The following is an 18,915-nucleotide window of genomic DNA, read 5'->3' on the forward strand; positions in this document are numbered from 1 at the left end:
AACGAGCAAGCGAAAGGATTCTATAGTTGAACCACGAGCGAAGCGAGTGGTTCGAGAATAGAATCCTGAACTTGCGAGTTTTTTAACACACGAGAAGTAAAATACATTTGCACCCGAGTGTAACACAAAACTTTTCCCCTCACTATGGCGAGGAAACTACAACGCAAAAAATGCGTTTATCACTGCTTCCAGTAGTTCCACAGGTGGTAAATCATCTTTATTACTAGATTCACCTACTTTTATCAATTTTAAAACAGTTAATTTGACTTTATTCAAGGTCAAATTACTTTACCCACTAGTGGATAAAATGCGTTTTTACCCGCTGGTATTAAAGGACAAAACACGTGTTTCCGAGCTAGTGAGGGGAAAAATATTTTAACAGAAGTTTTTTAAAAAAATCTATTCATTCTAATTTATTTATTTATTTACCCTCAGGCTTATAGGCAGAGTAGGCTTTATTGTTACTTCTTTATATTGCTTAATACAGATTTAGATAATATTTGGTTGTTGCTGATAGATATAATTATAACCTGGCAGGCAAGCACGGTCTTGTGATAAACAATACGTTAGACCTTTTCGCACTGTTTGTAAGATAGGGATGCACAGGCAAAGTTGCAATAAAGTTTAAGCACTACCTATAAGTACACACCTGGAGGCTGAGCATAGAAAACGAGCTGAGGGATTATGGACTGAGCTGGAACGAGGCCAAGGCGGTGGCTCAAGATAGAAAGGCGTGGAAAGATCTTGTGGAGGCCCTGTGCACTTATGGGGTGCCTTAGGACGTTCAACAACAACTAGCTATAAGTCCCCATCCCCCGGAACAAACATAATTTTTACATATCATCATTCCACTCAGGCAAAGTTTCATACAGATTTAAATTTACATTACAAATATTCCTAATTCCCATACATGCCAAGAATAATATTTGCAACGGCTGGCTGCAATGCTGCCAAGTCGTGATTAAGGAATATATTTAATCTTAAATCTTTGCAAACAAAACCCACAACAGACCCTAATGGAATGAGCTAGAGTCCTTCGCCAAGCGGCACACTGAGTTAAGAGATATACTTTAATTCAGAAAAAGAGGGCATAATACACCCTGTTTTTATTGAATTCCATCAAATACAATTAATTTCTCTAAGAAACTAGCGTCTTAACTCTTATGGTTATCGAGTTATTAACAAAATAAAGATAATTTCTGAACACGTGTGTCACAGCCTTTACCAATTCCTAATGCATCTTTCAATTAAAAATTCGAAATTATAACTAGACTGAAATTGTAATAATCTTAATTTAATTGCTGTTAAATAATTTTATTGATGAACGTGTAATATTTATAATATTATTAATAAAATGTCTATGTCTATGTCTATGTCTAATGTTATTTGTTTTGACATGTGCCGTCAATCACTTGACACTAACTTGAATGTTATTCTTAAGGGTCTCTCACACTAATAAATTCATTTATTATGTATGAAAATGATAAAAAACATTTTTATGCGAATTTAACTAAAAGTGATATACAGGGATATTGCCCGTGTGGTGACGGGTTAAGAATTTCACCACCCCCTTTCTTCCCGTGGGTGTCGTAGAAGTCGACTGTGGGATACGGGTTAAATTGTGGCGTAGGCGAGAGGCTGGCAACCTGTCACTGCAATGTCACAATTTTCGTTTTCTTTCAACCCCTTTTTGCCAAGAGTGGCACTGAAACTTGAGTAGTTCATGTGCTCTGCCTACCCCTTTATGGGATACAGGCGTGATTGTATGTGTGTGTGTGTGATATACAGGGTGGTTCCAGATAATGAACCTAATGACATGTCGAATTAAACGGAAAACAAAAAAACACGGTGTAGAGAGATTTAATTTAAAGAGGTGGTCATATTACAGGTCTTTCATACTGCAAGATTTCCATGTTTGATTCATAACCAGAGAGCGGAATTGCTCTTGGCAAAAATCAAACGTCAATACACCTCGTATCAGCATTGCGATACAGCGAGGAAATGCCACCAGTATCCTTGGTACAATGCCTCAAGGGCCTATTTTAGACATTAGCTAGCTTTTAAGTTTAGTCTTAGTTTCTTATACACCGTGGTTTTTTTGTTTTCCGTTAAATTCGACACGTCGTTATGTTCATTATCAGGAACCATCATGTATATCACTTTTAGTTAAATTCGCAAAAAAAAAATTTTTTCATCGTTTTCATACATAATAAATGCATTTGTTAGTGTGAGAGACTCTTAAGAATTACATTCTAGATAGTGTCAAGTGATTGACGGCACATGTCAAAACAAATACCATTAGGAATTGGTAAAGGCTGTCACCCACGTGTTCAGTAATTATCTAAATTTTTTAATAACTCGATAACCGTAAAAGTTAAGACGCTTGTTTCTTAGAGAAATTAATTGTATTTGATCTAAAGAACCTTCCCTTAAAGTTAACGGAATTAAATAAAAACAGGTTGTAGAGTTGGACATTTTCAGCTATCGGTCGATTCAGTTACATTTCTGACTTTAACATTGACCTTTTGATTAGCTATTCAAATATTTGACTTTTACCTCTTTGATTAAATTAAAAGTAAATTGTATGACATTTGATTACCATTTCAGTCACTAGTCCTTTTGCAACTAATTCACGTTTGAAAAAAATGGTTAATCCAAAACGAAAAACAGACAACAAATGGATAAAGAAGTATCCTTGTCTTCACAACTCAACAATATATTGATAATTTCAGTTTAATCGATAGTCGATAAAATTTAACGTTCAACTCTGTTGACGTTTGATTTTTGCCGTCTGCTCATAACTTTCAAAACATTATCAGTAGGTAAGGCACATTCGAATTTCTATTTTTAGATACCTATGCTCTTTTGTTTTATTTCGGTAGTCCTCCACAAAGTCAAGTGCTTTTTAAACTAAACAGATGCCAGACTTAGCCACTAATAACACAGGTCAAAATGTCAACACTATTGTCTGTCAAAAAAGTGTGTCAGAACGCGATTGACATTTCAAAATGTCTACTTAAAATTTAGTGAAATTTGTCATGTAGGCCATTACTTTTAGTTTTTCTAAATCACTGTTAGTTTGATTTATTAAGAGTTTTAACTAAATCAGACAAACTACGTACAGTAACTCGATAAAATGTAGTAAAATTACTACGGTAGTACGTACACCAATACTCATAGATTTGTATCACTATAACTTTACCACTTACGATTACACTATGAAGATCCGAAACTTAAAAAGCTTGTAAAAATTGCCAAATGACGTCACATTGCATTTAAATCTAGGTCACACACTAAAACACACGGTTGCACAAAATTCGAACGCGAAAAACGTCACTGCCGCCATTGGCGGAACTATAAATCACTAACTTTTTAATTATCACATGGCGAGTGCGTTTTCCTTGGTATTTTGATTATTGTTTTTTTTTCGTAACTGTTTTATTTGTTTTGGTGACGTAGCACGACTGCGCGACAGGGGCGGCGCGGCGCTGTATGGCGCATTCCGGTTTGGAGGGGTTGCCAGCGTAATGATTCAAATTATACGAATTTCAACTAAATATTAATAAATGTTTTTTTTGACGTGATAACGTCTAATAACTCGTTACTACGGGCCGCATGCACGAAAAAGATGACGTCATTGTTCCGTTCCTCAAGGCCACCAAGCAAGAGCAAGTGGTTTGTGTATGGACGGTTGGGGTATAAGCAAAAGGGGCCCGATTTTAGGACTTAGAAAATTTTTGTTAAAAATTTTCATTTATTATTTTTGAGTGTTTGTAATTTAAAAACATGAAAGATTGCATTAAAATAAGCATCTTTTATAGAATGAAGTTGCTTGAAAAACCTACTTATTTAGGAGTTAGAGCAGTACGAAGTTGCGAATTTTCCCATAGTATTTACTAAGGCGCCAGAGACTTAAAAAATTTACGATGATTTTTTTTACCAATATAACCTATGTTAATAGTGATAAATCATATAGAACACGTTTAAATAAGGATGTTTTGTTATATAAACTTTTTCTTTTCCATTAATATTTACTGAGATATTAGGGTTCTAAGATTAGTAAATGGCACTAGCACTTTAATAAAATTAACGCGTGTCTCGCAAACGGTCTAGGATACAAAATGACGACTTTTATATAGGTATAGGTTAGGTTCGTTAGATATCTTCAAACGGCCGAAGGCCAAACTGCACAGAATAGGAGCCCCGCGTAAGCGTAAGCGGGGCTCCGTCGATATCGCTTTCTGTCTCTGGCGCCTTAGTAATGCTACGGGAAAATTTTGCAACTTTGCACCACTCTAACTCCTAAATTAGTAGGCTTTTAAAAAAACTTTAATTTATAAAAGATGCTTATTTTAATGCATTCTTTCAAATAAGAACAAAAAAACGTGAAAAAAGTCCCAGAATCGGGCCCCTTTTGCTATACTCTGACCGCCCCTGTCTATACTACTGTAATGTTTGACCACAGAATTACAGTTAAACCAGAATGAGTAGTTAGGTCAAAACGTGTGTCCACATGAGAGGTCATTGTTTGGGCTGGTGTCCCTCTCGCACTTACTGACAATGTCAACATTATTCAGTGACGTCATCACTGTCATACATTGGGGATACCAGTCAATTTTCAAAGTTACTACCAAATCTACTAATACCCATTTGAACATATTTTTTAATTATACAAATCTTTGATTTATTGACATCAAAATAATTACATTATAATTATTTTCCAATTATTTGAAATATATCGAAACCCTAGTTTGAATATAACACTAAAATAATATAAGAAGTTATAAAGTAAGGTAATATACAGATAAAAATACTACTACTATGGTAACCTCATTAACGCTGGCCACACGTGCGAGAGGGACACCAGCCCAAACAAAGCCCTCTCATGTGGACCGTTTTCGCTAGTCTGATACGATCACCTTTCTGACTCAGTGATAAGGTTCAATTTAGTATGACAAAAAATGTGATTCCAGAATCTAGTTTAATAATTCTAAATCTATGTGTTTGACGTTATCACGTTAAACTACCGTCCGTAAACCGACTTTACAGACAACCAATTTTTTAACATGTTTTTACTTGATTAATTATGTAATTTATTTGAACTTGTGAGTGGCAAAAGTAATTAACGAAAATTTGCGACAGTAAACATTGAAGTTGATTAATTAAATTGAAATTTAATTGAGTTCGTTATTATTCAAATTTCCAACCACTTAATACATTACAGCCTGGCAAAAAAGAGTAGAACTTAATAGTGTCATCATCATCAAAGTGTCCTACCTTTTCTTGGTGTATACATTACCCATAATATTTGAAATGGGAGTAGGTAGGTATATTTGCGAATTGTACCTAGGTACGTTATATTTACTCACACACAACATAATTATGGTATTTGTTTTTAGACTACATAAACAGCAACTGACAAAAAAAAATACAAGTTCGGAATCTCACTGACCACCTTGCAACACTGAATTACAACTGTCAGATGGCGCCTACAGCGTTACTACGAGTCTTGAATACGATTCAATCTCACGTGAAAAAAAATAACAACTTAATTTTAAATACGACGTTGACAAAAGGGTTGGGTTGTGATGTTGAAAATAACAATTTATGTAAAGATAATTAAAATGAATTACAGTAAATTTAAGTAAAAGTCCCAAATTAAAAAAAATAATAATGAAGAATTGCCCATTATTTTTAAAAATAGAACACTGCTTATAAACTTTTGTTACTTTATAATACGTTCAGCATATTGTTTAAGGGTCATTCTATATCATATCTAAACAACCCGAATAGTTCAGATCCCCGGGATCCATAGTGCAGATATCCGGGTGGTTTAGATACTTTAGATCGATGTTAAAGATCATCAAATCCTGTGAAATCGAGCGACGTTGTCACATTTCGTAGTACCGCTTCGCTCGCAGGACTGTGCATTATTGAGCATTGGTAAATAAATACGTAATGGTGGCATTGGTGGCGCCATTTTTGTTTCTGCCCAACTATGCGTGCGCTTTTACATTTCCACAGATTCGCTGAATTATGAGGTGCTTGCACTACTTGAATGTGGTGCCAACTATTCCCGCTTAAGGGGAAAGGGGCCAGGAGGGTTTCCATACAAAAGTAGTCCTCATTTTCCCCTCCAGTTATTCAGTTTGTGGAAAATATTGTGTTATACATTTAGATATATTATTAAGCATAAAATTAAATATGAACCTGCGTTTAACTTTTGGATAAACAGTTTCATACAAAGTTTAAAATACTTCATTTTTTTTAAATAAACGTTAAAAAAAACATAAGCCGTGGTCGAAATTATTGTCAATAATGATACGAAAGGGCTATTTCGTGCGACACGACTTTTAAAATCGTCTTGATAAAAAAGCATCAATGAATGTACCCAAATATGTACCTAGGTACATACCTACATTCATCATCATCATCCTCTTTGCGTTATCCCGGCATCTGCCCCGGCTCATGGGAGCCTGGGGTCCGCATTGAAAACTAATCCCAAGATTTGGCGTAAGAACTAGTTTTACGAAAGCGACTGCCATCTGACCTTCCAACCCGAAGGGTAACTAGGCCTTATTGGAATTACTCCGGTTTCCACACGATGTTTTCTTTCACCGAGAAGCGACTGGCAAATATCAAATGACATTTGGCACATAAGTTCAGAAAAACTCAGTGGTACGAGCTAGGTTCGAACCAGCGACCTCCGGATCAAAAGTCGCACGCTCTTACAGCTATTACCACAGTTAATTAAACATGGACAACCCTAGCATTAGAAAATGGGCAAAGGAAACGAACCGGCCGAAAATAGCCGAGACACTCCGAAACATTCCGAGCGAAAAAAAAAAAGATAATCTGACTTCCTGGACATTTATAGATTTTTATTTGATGTGGTCTATAATTTATACGGGCTTTAAGGCTAAGGCAGGCAACAGACAGTCTTAAAATTCATGATCTAAAAAATTAAAATTTTGAAAAAAACCCCCGACCGCGACATAGTGGACCGATTTTCGTGAAACATGACTAAGAACACTCCCGACTAACTCAGCTTTCAGACAAAAAAATAATTAAATAAATAAATATTGGGGGACACCTTACACAGATCAACTTAGCCCCAAACTAAGCAAAGCTTGTACTATGGGTGCTAAGCGACGATATACATACTTAAATAGATAAATACATACTTATATACATAGAAAACATCCATGACTCAGGAACAAATATCTGTGCTCATCACACAAATAAATGCCCTTACCGGGATTCGAACCCAGGACCGCGGCTCAGCAGGCAGGGTCACTACCGACCACAGATCAATACAACAAGATGGCCCTTACAGGGCGACTCGCGGTCACCAAGCATACGACAAATCAGGTTTATAAAAGTTTGAACGCGTGCGACACCGATCAGTAGCGCCCAAGTATACGACCCGCTAACAGTGTCCGTGTCCGCTCGGGAAAAAATCTTAAATAATCAATTTTGGTTGCAAACAATGGTCTCTTACAGCATAAAGTGGTGTGGCAAGTCTTCTAACACTTCTACATGTAAAAAAGATGGAACAACATTCCACAGTTAAGTCAAATTAATTATTTTGTTGAATATTGTTTATTGTCCGCGGAGTTCATTTATACTGGTCAATATGGTTGTGCTGAGCGGCGCCGAGGCGCGTCCATCCCTCTTTACCGAGTTAACAATGTGATATGCTATCCCTTTCACGTAAACGACTAGGCATGGGGCCATGTTAGTTTATGTCTGTTGCGGGAACTTCGTACTGCCGTTCGTACCATGTGCTACCATTTTATGAAATATAAAAGAAAGCAGATTTGTAATAGTGAATAATTATCTAGAGTCTGTAGTGGTATTTAGTTCATTGATTAGTTTAGAATATTTAGTTGGTTATTTAACTTAGTAAACGTAAGTAAAAATGCACAGTTTAGTTATTAGTTACTAGAATGATTTTTATTGAGATGCTATCACAATTATCATCCTCCTTGCGTTATCCCGGCATCGGCATTCGCCACGGCTCATGGGAACCTGGGGTCCGCTTTGGAAACTACTACCAAGATTTGGCGTAGGCACTAGTTTTATGAAAGCGACTGCCATCTGACCTTCCAACCCGAAGGGTAACTAGGCCTTATTATAATTTAATTATAATATTATAATTTGTTGCAAAACAAATTCACCACAGTACTGGTACCGGTACCATTGTCTATAATAGACATGTCCCATTCCCATCCGTACTGCTAATCATAAAGGCGCGCCATTATTTGAAACGACCAATGGCAGCACCGTGCGCGCCCGCCTCACCCCGCAAGGATTGGTGATTTGCGTCTCGAACAATATCGCTTGCATTTGGCTTCTAGTGGGGTGTTCTGTGCTACCGACCGACTGAGCCAGACCGGTCGTCAAAATACTAAATCAAATCGGTTCATCCGTTCGAGAGTAAGATGCCACAGGCAGACGCACACACAGACCGACAGACGGATAGACAGACAGACAGATAGACATACACACAGACAGACACGTCAAACTTATAAGACCCGTCGGGGGTTAAAAAATCATAATCTTACAAAAATCAGATCGACTGCACGGAGTTTCATACAATTTCGCGATTGTCCACACACACTCTTGTTTTTAACCCCCGACGCAAAAACGACGGGGTGTTATAAGATTGACGTGTCTGTCTGTCTGTTTGTCTGTCTGTGGCATCGTAGCTCCCGAACGGATGAACCGAATTCAATTTAGTTTTTTTTGTTTGAAAGCTGAGTTAGTCGGGAGTGTTCTTAGTCATGTTTCATGAAAATCGGTCCACTATGTCGCGGTCGGGGGTTTTTCAAAATTTTAATTTTGTGTTCAGGGATCCGATTTTTGAGTCTCACTGTCACTAAAATACCGGTTGAAAATGGCCGGTGAATTGCCTATTATTTTCAGTGACAATTTTCTGAATTCGAACGCGTGAGACTCAAAAATCGGCCCCCAGGTTATTTACTAAGATTATGAATTTTCAGACTGTCTGTTGTCGGCCTCTAGCACCCGCGGCTTTGCTTGCGATTCGAAAGTTGCGGGATACTCCGTACAAACGTCCCCCCCCCCCCTTTTAGGAAAGTGGGGGGTTAGAAAGAGCCAAAGAGTAGCCTATGTCACTCTCCATCCCTTCAACTATCTCAACTTGAAAAATCACGTCAATTCGTCGCTCCGTTTTGACGTCAAAAACGGACAAACAGAAAGACGGACAAACAAACAGACACACACACTTTCCCATTTAAGTATGGACTTAATGGACTATTTTTTTAAATATTTGGGTAAGGTAAGCACTAAGCAGGAGTCTGGAATATAAATACTTACTAATTTTCCATTTCCGAATCAATCAGGGACCACCAAATTTGAACTTCGTCAAATACAAGGACCATTCTAATTTTTTGTTTTTGCCCCCTCCTCCCCCCTCCAAAAAGGTCTAGATCAGAGCACTGCTTCTGTTCACTGTGACTCGAAGGAGGTTTTTTTATCTTTTAAGTTTTTAATGAAACTACAAACAATTATATTTTATTGTTTGTAGTTTCATTATTAAGTTTATACCTATTTTACTGCTATTTAATTGAACCATATTGTTTGTGGTTCCTACCTACACCATTGCTTGTTTTGTATGTGCATGATCTCGGCCGAGCAACCTGCCTCAGCGGAGGCACGTCTACATTGGATGTTTGCCGCGTGAGCACATTGCCTTGCGGTGTGCCTCGCTCTGTGTGGACCGGGCATCTCGGACACTGGCGATCAAATATATGAAAGAGGCGCGTTCCTAGCTAACAGTCTAAGCTCGTGTAGTTGAATGCGTACTATGCTTGTATGAGTGAAATATGACAGGCCGACTGTTCGCGTTTTTGACAGGCGGTAACTGTGAGGTAACCGAGAGGAGGTGGGCGGCACTTTCAGCGGGGAGCGGGAGTGGCCATACTGTATGATAGTACTCTTTATTATACTGTGCTATTACTAATTAATGTATTTACCTCTTCTTGTTGGCTGAGTGATGACCTGCTCCCCCAGTCTTCATAGGGCTCCCTGTCATCTGTAAAAAAAAATCGCTTTATACTAGAGATGGGCCGAATATGGACTTTGCCGAATACGAATATTCGGCCGAACATTGGGTTCAGCTCTTACCGAACCGAACATTCGGCCGAATATTCGGTTACGCCATATTTAGAAAGCGGATGTTAAGATTAAAACTATTAAATGATTGATTGATTGATAATGGTTACATATGTTACTAGAACTACTTACATATGTTCTTATGATTTAGTGGATAAGAAAAACTTAGTTAAAACAACTCTGAACTCTTCTCAACTCTTAAACTACGGTTTTTTTCAACTTTTTTACAAAACAATTGTATTTTGACGCATAGGTAATAGGCTAGTTTCCTATACTTAAATTAAAATATTTTAAGCAGTGGACGAATAAACCACTACATACTTAGAAGAAAAATATGAACAGTAGTTATGTTTAAACATAATTTATATTTAACATCAAAGAGAAAGATATAAAGTAAATGAATTGACCGTGACGTCACTCCTCAGTATTTCATAGTAATTCCATATTAGCAAATCGTTTTGACAGTTCTTAAAAAGAAGCTGATTTGACTAGTAGGAAACTAGCCTATTATCTCTTTTTAGTAGTTCCTTAGAAAGCTACTAAATAAAATAGGAGCTTATTATCCAAGGGTATACGTAAGATCTTCATTAGTTAATACTTTGTTTATTCGGTAAATATTCGGCAATGCAACCGAATTATTCGGCCGAATACGAACATAGAAAAAATTGCCGAATATGCCGAATACCGAATATTTACCGAATATTCGGCTCATCTCTACTTTATACCAATAAGTTAGATTTCTTACAGGATTTTTAAATTATTCTGTGATGTTGTTATACTTATTGATAACCAGTCTGGTGTAGTTGGTAGTGACCCTGCCTGCTAAGCCGCGGTCGTGGGTTTGAATCCCAGTAAGGGCATTTATTTGTGTGACAAACACAGATCTTTGTTCCTGAGTCATGGATATATAAGTGAGTATATCGTCGCCTAACACCCATAGTACAAGGTTTGCTTAGTTTGGGGTAAGCTTACACAGATCAACCTTAATACGGATTAAGGTTGATCTGTGTAAGCTGTCCCCCAATATTTATTTATTATTAATTGTCAACTTTTGTTTGTAATTTAGATAAAAGAGCAGAAATTAAAAAGTGGCAAGATCACTGTCTCATCCCTTTCTCAGTGTGATAAAACAATATGACATGACTATGTTGCAAATTTTTAATTTATATGGTATGCAAATAAAGAACTATTGAACTATTGAACTTTTTTTTTTGCCAGGCTGTACTGTACCTACTATTGTAGTTATTGTATAAATAAATAATAAATAAATAAATATTGGGGACACCTTACACAGATCAACTTAGCCCCAGACTAAGCAAACGCTTGTATTATGGGTGCTAAGTGACGATATATATACTTAAATAGATAAATACATACTTATATACATAGAAAACATCCATGACTCCGGAACAAACATCTGTGCTCATCACGCAAATAAATGCCCTTACCGGGATTCGAAACCGGGACCGCGGAGTTGAAGACAGGGTCACTACGCGCTAGGCCAAACGATTTTGAGTAAACTGACACTTACAGTGGCTAGCATCGCTGCTAGTCTCCATGCTTCTTCGTTGCATTTGCATTTTTATTGATTATAACATAATCTGAAACAATTAAAAATAAAGTCATTCGCAAATATTCACTCACTATGATTAATAGCCAATCAATATAAGTAATTTAGAAAAAAATTAAGGATTTAAATTAAATAAACGTTTATGTCAGGCCGGGTCCCCACAAAATTTTATAAACATGTCAAGTAAGGCCGAGCATTATTTGCCTCCATTTGTTATAAATAGGACATTATTACTTATTACGCAAAATAGCTGCCGGTCTCCAAAAAAAAAATAGTTTTAGTCATGGACCTAATATTACTCTATGGTTTTAGTTAAACTTTCAACTCGGATTAAGATTATGAACTTTGTAGCCGCGATTTTTCTCCGATTTTTTCTTACAAAATAACTCAAATAACTGTTTGAAAAAGAACAAACTTGACTAAGTAACGATGCGAAGGGAAGTTCTAAGCATCTTCAAGACCGATTTTGTTTTATTTACTTACATTAAAGTGTATAAATAGCTACTAATAAGACCGCTCCACGCCCTTCTTATTATACACATGAACACCACTATATAAGGCTCGATTTCACATATAACTGCTATTAAATAACAAAAGGGCACTGAATAAGACACATTTAATTCATTATTCGCGATTATTCAGTCAATTTTATCGCGAAAATGAAAGAGTTCATTGTACTTTGTGTTTACAACGTTACGTCAAATCGATGAACTGAGTTAGAGAAGTTTTTTAAGTATGCTTAAACGAGAACGTGCTCGTGTCTATTTTCTATATAAAGTGTATAGAATTTAAAGAAACAGCTCAAGGCTAGAAATAAAAACTAATATTATATTAAAAGCATTAATATAATAAGTGAAATATAACATTTAGTTCTTTAACATATGGTAAAGTTGGCAACTTTTTGAAGAACGCCATCATACCACGTCATAATGTCTTAATTTGGTCTTAAAAGACTGGCATCTAGGCCATGACTATGTAAAAAAAAGCTTGTTTTTTTTTGGGCCAGAGACAACTGAAAAATAAAGACTGAGCTTCTATAATAATTCGAAGAGGTCTCTTAATCTCAATACTCAATACCAATTACCAACTCAATACCATTACAGACTAGCCGTTCTTATTTTGGCCGACATTTATGTATGTAATAACTTAATGTAATCCTTATTATTTATTTACTTATATAGGTGGTTTTAAATGGTGGGTGGTGGTGAATTTCACCACCCCCTTTCTTCCTGTGGGTGTCGTAGAAGGCGACTATGGGATATGGGTTAAATTGTGGCGTAGGCGAGAGGCTGGCAACCTGTCACTGCAATGCCACAGTTTCGTTTTCTTTCAACCCCTTATTTGCCAAGAGTGGCAGTGGCAGTTTCATGTGCTCTGCCTACCCCTTTATGGGATACAGGCGTGATTGTATGTATGTTGTATGTATGTATGTGGTTTTAAAATCAAATTATTCAAGGAACAAACATTATAGGATACATACATACATACATACATACATACATACAATAACGCCTGTTTCCCAGAGGGGTAGGCAGAGATCACGGATTTCCATTTACTACGATCCTGACAAACCGCTTTCGCTTCACACACTTTCATAACGTTTCTCATACACGCTCGTCGGTTTCGAGTACTTCTGACCATGTATAATAGTAGGGTTATAAAAAAAAAACAAAAAAATGAAAACACTTTTTATTGAATAATTCGTAACATACGCTGTAGATAAATGCTCTTAAAAATAATTTTTAATGTAAGTAATAAATGCTTCACCAAATAATGTATAAGTACCGACTTGATGGCTTATTTTTATCATTTTACAATTCATCATTACACTTAAAGAGGATTTTAAGACAGTTCAAATGCTTACACCTATATTATCACGTCAAATGATTTCCCTGCCATTAAAAAAAAAGCGTTACTCTTTTTTCTTTTTACTAGGCGTATCGTCGCCGCCGCTGCTCTTCCGCTTCCGGTCCTCTTTAGTCTCTGGGACGAGCTTCTTGACCTTGGCGGCTTCAGGGGAGTAGGCCCACAGCAGGAGCTCAAGGTGTTCTGGTGTAGGCTCGTCTTTGTCGTTGAAGAGTTTTGCGTCGGCGTGCTGGAAATATAAAAAAAAATATTATTAATTGTTTTGTGTGTTTTATAGGTATCAGAGGCGCTTGCCTAAACAAAAATAGTACATTACGATACAAGTGTGGAAAAGAGGAAGTTTTTCACATGTGTATTGTACGACGTTTTTCAGTACAGATGGCCGTTCGATGTTTCGACCTGACAAGAAAGCATCATCTGTAATGAAAATTGGCGTCGCCAACTCTGTAGCCGTAATCCACACACATGCGACGCATGTCGTAAGACGCGGAACGCGGAGTGTAATTTTAAAAACGTCTCCTCAGTATATTTTGTATAGAAAAGACGTAAGACGCGCCTCAAGCGACGAACCCCATTAGGACATGCATCGCCTGTGTGAGGACAGTCCCTTCAAAACGTATACCTACGTAGTTATGTACATTCCTTTTTTGCAAACCCCCATCCCCATACTGTACTGTATTAACTGCACTGCTGTAGCCGAAGCGTTTGGCTAAGTGAGTTTTCACATTATCCGATCCGACATCGGATGTTGGAAGGATTTCAAAGACAAAAATTAAAGATGGTGGCTGGCATGGGATATCGGCCCTACATCCAATATCGGATCGGATAGTGTGAAAACGCACTCAGGATGGATTTCCTTGCGTATGGCATCGTTTTGGAAATAGGAAGAAGTTGGTACTTCATGAAACTCCGTTCCGTCTGGCATGACTGGCAATACTGGCATTTGCGTCAAAACTGGCGGTAATGCAATTTTACACGATAGCCAGTTTTCAAACTAATAGAACATTGCAAATTATAAATGTAGACATCAATCGCAATGAAAACATCAACAGTGATCGACTCTGGCCAACGTGGGACTCGAACCCACATCCTTGGATTGCCGGTCCAATGCGTTACCAATTGCGCCAGCCGACCATCTGTCCATGACTGCGAATTTAACCATTGCGACTGTGATGCACGACCTTTTTTTTTTAGTATGGATAGGCAGACGTTTGACCACGATCACACGACTACTAAGAACATGTTGGTGTTCACAGGCCATTACGGGGTCAAAGGAATTCTGGCCAAGATGGGACACGCCGACAACACTAATTGTCGCATGTGTGGCGAAGAGGAAGAGACAGTCAGACATCTAATGTGTGAATGTCACGCCCTCGCCAGACAAAGAATGAAGAACTTTGGAGCAGGCTACCTGGCACCAAAGGACTTCAGAGAGCTACCCATGAGCCTCATCATCCGATACGTGGAGATGGTCGAGAAGCTCCTGAATAGCTGAAGGATCTTAGGATCGTAGGGGGTAATTGCACAAAAGATCCCGATGGGTCGAAGTGTATCCGTAAGGGCCCCCGCAGATTTAAGATAAGATAAGATAAGAACATGTTACCTTTTCCTTCAGTTCCTTGAGCGCGGCGTTCCTCACGATGTCCCAGGTCTTGCCGCCTTCCTTCTCCTCCACGGTGCGCAGGCGCTTGTACTCGCCGTTCACAGAGCTGTACGCCGCTATGAAAGCTCTCTGAAAAGAAAAATGGTTATAGACTATGTTGGAAAAAGGTGCCTCAGTCTCACTGTCTCTAAGAAGCGCTGGCTGGACGTCGTGTCAGCGGACATGCAAGAGAATAATCTCACACCTCAGGATGCCGAAGACCGGGCAAAGAGGAGAAGATCGAGCAGGAAAACGGACTCTGCGCTAGGCCGGGAAATCACTAAGTTGAAGAAGAAGAATAAATAACTTTAGTTTTTAGTCAGGCAAACCAATAAGGACATGTTATTGATATACTCATTCGGTAGGTTAATTAGGTGCACGACTGGCGGCTGCCTTTATTTGACCAACTCGGGTAAGCGTTGATCTGCTTGCTCGTGTAGTTGTTGAAGTTATCCAGAAACTTCTAGATGATTTACATAGCGTCCTTGATATCCATGGACAAGTCTACAAACCTGCTTTTCAGTAACAGCGTCACCAGCTGACTTCTGTGCAGTTTTAACGATTCCAAGACTCAGGTAAGCGTTGTTCTGTTTGCTAAGATGGTTGGTGTCGAAGTCATCTAGGAACTTTTCCAGAATTGCCATGGCTTCCTTGATGTTGGCGAGTTTGGTCTCGTCTCGAGTACCTGTGAATTAGAAGATAAAGGTTCATCGGATGTCACATCAAACAGACTTGAGGATAGATAGATCAAGCGCGGATCCAGCTTCGTGCCCAGGGGGGGGTCACGTGGTAAAGGCCCAGGGGGGGGTCTATTTCTATGGCCAACCTAGGCTCCAGGGGGGGGGGGGGGGGGGGGGGGGGGTCATGACCCCCATGACCCCCCCCTGGATCCGCGCATGAGATAGATAGATAGAATACTCTTTATTGGCACACCTCAACAAAAGATACGCCGTGTCTTGCGTGGGCGACGGTCGCGCGACCGTTGCCGTCGCGTCTCATCGCATCGTCTACTTCCATATCGATAAGGTTTGATTTCGTATGCGTCGCATCGCCGTCACGCGACCATCGCGCGACCGTCGCCCACGCAAGCCACGGCGATACAGTGGAGACAAAACAAATGATTATAAATAGAGGCAGACAACAGGCGGTCTTATCGCTAAAGAGCGATCTCTACCAGACAACCTTACACATCGAGGATACATCGGTGGCATATCATATAGTTTTATTGTCACAAAAATTTGCCCCGTGTGGTGACAGGTTAAGAATTTCACCACCCCCTTTCTTCCCGTGGGTCTCGTAGAATTCAACTGTGGGATACGGGTTAAATTGTGGAGTAGGCGAGAGGCTGGCAACCTGTCACTGCAATGTCACAATTTTGATTTCTTTCAACCACTTTTTGCCAAGAGTGGCACTGAAACGTAGTGCATGTGCTCTGCTTGCCCCTTTATGGGAAACAGGCGTGATTATTTGTATGTATGTAAGAATGTTTCCAAAGCGTTTGTACATTTGGCTGCGTACCCTGATTAAGTATCCAGAGTGGGCAGTGTGACACTGTGACATGTGACATTTCTGGAATGAGATCTTTTCAAATTAGATAATTCAAAAGATATGACTCAACAATACTCACAAGTGAGCACCCTCTTAGCGCTCCCCAGCAGCCCCTTGACAGCCAGCTGCTGGTAGTCAGGGTCGCGTCCCTCCAAGGCCTTGATGGTTCCTTCTGCGGCCTCCTTGTCCTTGAAGCCAAGCCCTTGGACCTTGTCTGCTGGCAGCTTCTTCTCGTCTTTATCCTCCATTTCAACGTCTGAGCTGGACTGAAACCAAGAAAGCAATAGATTTTATAATTATATAGGTCCCTAAGAGAGAAGCGCTGGTGGCCTAGCGGTAAGAGCGTGTGGCTTTCAATCCGGATGTCGCAGGAACCCCGACTCAATGAGTTTTTCAGAACTTATGTGCGAAATGTCATTTGATATTTGGCAGTCGCTTTACGGTGAAGGAAAACATCGTGAGGAAACCGGACTAATTCCAATAAGGCCTAGTCACCCTTCGGGTTGGAAGGTCGGATCCATGACAGTTTCGTAAAAAATAGTGCCTTTGCCAAATCTTGGGATTAGTTGTCACAGCGGACCCCAGGCTCCCATGAGCCGCGGCAAATGTCAGGATAACGCAAGGACGATGATGATAGGCCTACTGTTAATTGGCTACAGTTTTCTGTATCGGTTTGGACTCTGCTCTAGATTACTTACATCTTTATCTTCTTTCTTCTCCTTCTTCTGTTCCTTCTTTTTCTCTGGTTTCTTCTCTTTACCAGCGTCTAGCTCTGCCAGCCAGTTCTCGAATACCTCCATAGCTTCTTTGATGTTCTTTATTTTCTCTTCAGCCTTAGTCACTGTAATAAAATAAAATTTTATTTCAAAGTAAATAATACTTATATAATAAATAAGCCAAAAAATATATTATAAGTACATTGTTGCCATTCAATTGTCTGCAGAGCGTAGCTGAGCAATTCCCGAAAAGTTTGTACATTTGGATCACCTCTCCGATTTTGATAAAAATTGGTAGGCTGATAGAGTTCATGATGCTGAGCAAGATCCACTAGGTTTCCCAAAATGTCCTAGGCAGTTTGTATGAAACCTTCCTTTTTTTTTACCAGATTTCTATACATTTTCGGTAACAAATAAGGAAAGTTTCATACAAACAGCCTAGGACATTTTGGGAAACCTAGTGGATCTTGCTCAGCATCATGGACTCTATCAGCCTACCAATTTTCATCAAAATCGGAGACGTGATCCAAATGTAGTGTATACTATGTATAGTTATGTACGTAGCTGATAAGTTATATATAAGGACCAATTACTCATGTATGAGAGTAGTATTAAATCATCATTTAATCTAAACAGTCGTTTCCACTCTACTCCGAACCCTCACCTTACATGGCGACCCTGCCATATACGGTGTCGCGCGTGCGGTCAGTCACCGATCGGTATTGAGAGCGCAGTTCATTACCATGTTAACATAGCTCAAGTGGACAATTAGAACAAAAGTAAATAACGTGATGTTTTTTCTCGCGGTTAAGGTTTTCTGATTTAAAAAGGTTCAGTATGGGGGCTACAAAATCAAAAGAAGAGGTAATTATTGCACAAACTGCGGCCGGAGGTGACAATAAGGCTTCTGCGAGCACCGACGGACTTCGATTCCACGCAAGTGTCACTAATATTATCTTGGGTATATTGCTCGTCATAATCGTCATCGGAGGAGGCTACGCCCTGTACAGAAGGTGTAAGAAAACCTACAAAAAATGGATGCGCCAGGAGGTCGCTCTAGCTGAGCTGCAGCGTGCTGCTCGTACGGCTCCGATAAGTGTTTGATTGAAGTGTTAACGGAAATTGTGTAATGTGCGTTTCGTTTTTTTTTTGGTGCCAGTGTTTCAACGGACAGTAAATGAACTATTACTACGAGTAAGTGATACAGTGAACAATCATTTCGCGTGAAGTAAGTTAAGGACAATAATGTGACGTCAATGTAAGTTAAAATAGGTATGTATTAAATTAGGTACTTAGATATAATTTTGTGATGGCAGATGAATTATTGAAATGTTACAACGAGTTAATTGTCATAAAAAAATATTTAGTTAAAAAGGGAAATCAAGGTTTGAGGGTAACATAACAAAAAATCAACTGTCAAAAGTGAATGATAT

The 18,915-nt window shown here is 38.8% G+C and overlaps 2 protein-coding genes and 1 non-coding gene across 7 annotated transcripts in view; all 3 read right to left on the reverse strand.

Moving 5' to 3' along the window:
• The window catches only part of LOC125239433, a 44,801-nt gene extending 41,324 nt beyond the window's left edge, over positions 1-3,477 (reverse strand). For 2 of the 5 annotated variants that reach the window (XM_048147005.1, XM_048147008.1), the window contains exon 1: positions 3,210-3,477. The gene's annotated coding sequence lies outside the window, so the exon portion shown is untranslated. Of the gene's footprint in view, positions 1-3,202 lie in introns of all 5 variants that reach the window. The other 3 variants (XM_048147010.1, XM_048147009.1, XM_048147006.1) reach the window with 3 other exon arrangements.
• Positions 3,478-13,384: 9,907 nt separating this feature from the next.
• LOC125239076 overlaps positions 13,385-18,915 on the reverse strand; it is a 28,938-nt gene continuing 23,407 nt past the window's right edge. The window contains exons 3-7 of the mRNA XM_048146554.1: positions 17,465-17,607; positions 16,846-17,032; positions 15,731-15,903; positions 15,180-15,308; positions 13,385-13,805 (exon numbers count right to left, since the gene is read on the reverse strand). Coding sequence (XP_048002511.1) covers positions 13,623-13,805; positions 15,180-15,308; positions 15,731-15,903; positions 16,846-17,032; positions 17,465-17,607 — 815 coding nt within the window. The 3' untranslated portion in view covers positions 13,385-13,622. The remainder of the gene's footprint in view (positions 13,806-15,179; positions 15,309-15,730; positions 15,904-16,845; positions 17,033-17,464; positions 17,608-18,915) is intronic.
• Trnaa-ggc lies at positions 14,639-14,710 on the reverse strand. The gene has a single exon. It is a non-coding gene; the product is annotated as a tRNA-Ala (tRNA).

Source organism: Leguminivora glycinivorella, chromosome 25 (genome assembly GCF_023078275.1).
Source record: "Leguminivora glycinivorella isolate SPB_JAAS2020 chromosome 25, LegGlyc_1.1, whole genome shotgun sequence".
Classification (NCBI taxonomy): Eukaryota; Metazoa; Arthropoda; class Insecta; order Lepidoptera; family Tortricidae; genus Leguminivora; species Leguminivora glycinivorella.